Source organism: Diaphorina citri, unplaced genomic scaffold (assembly GCF_000475195.1).
Source record: "Diaphorina citri unplaced genomic scaffold, Diaci psyllid genome assembly version 1.1 scaffold2160, whole genome shotgun sequence".
NCBI classification, from domain to species: domain Eukaryota; kingdom Metazoa; phylum Arthropoda; class Insecta; order Hemiptera; family Psyllidae; genus Diaphorina; species Diaphorina citri.
The window spans coordinates 56,337-59,884 of NW_007379585.1; the positions used below are offsets into that span (position 1 = coordinate 56,337).

The 3,548-nt window shown below is 40.4% G+C and overlaps 1 protein-coding gene across 1 annotated transcript in view; it reads right to left on the reverse strand.

The window, feature by feature from the left end:
• LOC103518348 (putative neutrophil cytosol factor 1C) overlaps positions 1-3,237 on the reverse strand; it is a 5,739-nt gene extending 2,502 nt beyond the window's left edge. Inside the window, exon 1 of the mRNA XM_008483411.3 lies at positions 3,070-3,237. Within this exon, the coding sequence (XP_008481633.1) occupies positions 3,070-3,237 (168 nt within the window). The remainder of the gene's footprint in view (positions 1-3,069) is intronic.
• Between the last annotated feature and the right edge of the window lie 311 nt (positions 3,238-3,548).

Genomic DNA, 3,548 nt, shown 5'->3' on the forward strand with positions numbered 1-3,548 from the left:
GCTACACAGTGCTACAGGCTAAATAATAGTGGAACTATTTGTAAACCAGGTGAGCAAGGCGCGCGCACTCTTCTTTCGTGTGTGTGTGAGAGTGGCACACACATCCTTTAAAGATTCTGGTTCTAATTTCACTAGTTACTAATGGTGGATGTTCGACCAATGATTAATGATAAGATTTCCCACAGATGGGAAAACCCCCAAAATCTTTTTTAATGACCCCAAAAGAGTTTTTAAAAACTCCATTTTGGCATGCTTTGAAATTCTCCATTATGAAATTCTCATTACTTAAGTCATCTGGAGCGTGAAATCACCATAAGTATAAGCACATCTAATTAGCCATAATTTACACATGTTCAGCCCAATTGGATTGCTCAATCCGCACTGTTTATACTTAAACTCAAGTTCTAATTTTCAAATTGTAGCCCTCCGGCATTAATTTGCATATACCTGGGACCAAATGTACCCGCACCTCAACTTCCTGGGCTACTGCCTTAACGAAATAGAATACTTAGGTGACGGGTTTAACATATACGAATAAAACACCAAAATAACTACTATCAGGAAGAAGAGATTCAAAAAAAATTAAAAATCTTTTTTCAATGTAGTCACTAAACCACCAGCATCAACAGTAAGTTCGCAATAACAAATGATGGCCTATATTGGTATATTCACATGCAGTTGAAGTCTAAATAAATGACAGGATTTTTAGGTGGGGCCCGATGGGTTCAAAGCATTAACCTGTTACAAACGTACCTAGTAAAGAATTTTCAAGAATGTCTGACCCTACAAAACCGGTGACTAGAATTGATTTATAAATTATAATACACGCTAACTTAAGGTTCAGTAAACCAAAATAAGCTAAGCCTAATGAATAAAGGTGCAATATAGAACGGAAAACAACTATCCAGTAAACCTAACTATTACCTTAGGCCAGTACTCCTTAATATTCACTATATCACTAAACGACGTCATACTAGCAACTACTAAACAATTTTATTCAGTTAAGTTGTATATTTGGAACCTGTTCTTAAAATAAGAAAGGATACAAAATCGCTCTAATACGGAAAGTAACAGTAACAAGCAAATCAGGATTTATGAAACATCATTGATAGCAATAGAATAAATACATTCAGAAATGGCGGATCTGACTCTTTGCTGTTTTTTTTTTTTTTTTTTTCAAAAAATTTTAAGACTCTTTAAACACCTTGAGTTTTCTTGGAGGACCCAAATGCTTTTTGGTAGGGCTGTTTAAAAGGTACCTACCATACACGTGCACACCAAAATATTATGTAAAGAGACCATACCCCCTACATAAAACTTAGGATTACTTGTACCACGCACACGGATGTACCTACTCAGCATTAGACAGCTTTGGTTGGTGTAATACAGCCTAAGAAATCTTGATATAAGTGAGGGTACCTAGCGTAGCAGGTAGACTAACTTATCATTTTAGACTTAGACGGCAAGAACTTCTCTTATCAATATAAAGGGTGTTCATTAGACACTACCGATACTTTTTCAATTTTAAATAAATCAAAACGGTTGTCGGTTACCTCAAGTTTAGTTTTAGTTTTGTCCTTGAAGTACTCACTCCTTAATACAACACCCCCCTATTTAGAAAAAAATTTTGTACGTACAGGTTTAGACTCAACTTGGCAACAGGGCAGTTTTATGCTCCGTGTTGTTGGACGCTGACTACTGACCTGACTGGCTAACCTGGCCCCCGCGAGGATTTTCTTCCACTGTGTTCCAAATACAGAGGCGGAACCCAACCCTCACTTTGACTTCCTGTGAAGAAGGAAAATTGGGAGTCACTCTGAAAAGTTGGATTTAGAAAATCCAGTGGGTATTGGTATACAGTAAGCACCATCGGCTATAATAAACGCCCTATGTCTCTGTGAACCTGTGGTCAGGATCTTTCGTGGACTTTACAAAGCCAGTGGTGATAGCGCGTTGGAGATCCACCTCACTCTCACACTGGTTCCACTTTAAAGTTAAGCACATGTTGCACCTTGGTTGGATCCGTATGGGTGAGCCATTTGGCAATTGCGGGTGCTGCTGACCACTCAGGTTGGGTGACGGTGGGTAACGTTGTCACCAAATGGAAAGTAGAACCACAACCGCGTCCGTTAACAACCAGTCAATGGAACAAGACCCAGGTCTTTACCTGCCAGTTTTAATATACCACCACCTGCCACAACCCCACCTTCTCAGCAGTTCCACCTGGGTCTCCCCCTTCCTTCCATGAGACTTCACTACTCTCGCAGCATCGTATGTCTGCTACAGAGCCAGATATTCCCCGTCTATGGAAATTAAGAGAAAAAATTATTTATTTTCAGGTAGCAACAAAGGCCATGTGTGAAAGAGAGAAATAGTCAGCTCCCATGGCGTACGTGTCACTGCGCTCGCCCTTAGCACGCGGGAGACCGGGTTTCGATTCGCGGCGGGGTCCAGAAATTTGTATCATGCAAATGATGATACCGTGACTGGCCTGTGTGCGGGGCCCACTCAGCCTCGTGAGGGAAAGATGAGTAGCGTCATGCCTAAGTATAATGCCGCATAGCGACCGGCTGGGCCAGCATGGTAGGTAAGCATTGGACTGTTTAGGATTATTGAGATATTTGGAAAAAGCCCTCACAATGCTGCAGTGAGCACCAATTTGGTGACATACCATGACCACAAAGAAACTGCATTTCACATAGCTTTACATGTACAAAGACCGAGCGCAAATGTAAGCTTTTCATGTGGTGAAAGAGAGAACATCATACCAGTTTCTTCAAAGTTAGAAGATTTAAGAAATTTAGATTTATAAATTTCAGCTTAGTCCTGGCTGGGGGACTCTTAAACAGGGAGTACCTATACCAGCCTGAATTTCCCTTGCTAAAGAAATAACAAAGGTTGAATGCGAAGGGCATCCACTCGTAACATTTGTAGCCAGATCCAAATGTCAGCCCAAAGCCATCATCCTAGTTAGGGCTGATGTCGCGGAAAACCCAAATCGTAAAAAAAAGAAAAAAAAAAAAAATCGTCAAAAAATAAATATTCACTTCCTTCGGTCGGTGAACTCACCAGAGATTTTCCACTGTGATGATCCATGAAGGAGTCCTCATCATCTGAGTTGCTATAATCTGACGAAGCTTGGCTATCCTCATCCGGATGAGATCTGGTGTCATCAGAACTGATGGAACGATTACATGCACTGTGCGGAGTGGTGTCTAGAGAGGTGACCTGACGCATTTTGCTGTCGAAACAGAACATAAAAGGTGTTATTATTATTTTATTTTTTATCCATTGGGACACAAAAACAATGTACCTATCTTGCCAAAACGCATGCATATACACTGCCGCACTGGTCCCTACTAGGCCCATCATTAGAGATCTACAATTAAGTAACGATTACGTGAGTTATACATATAAAAGAACTACTCTTTTCACTGGACACTCATTCAACGAATCAAATCCTAAAATATGTAACTCACTCAGTCACTCTCAACTCCCTAAAGGTATATAGATGGAGTTAGGATCTGACTCATTGTCTGAGTAGTTCA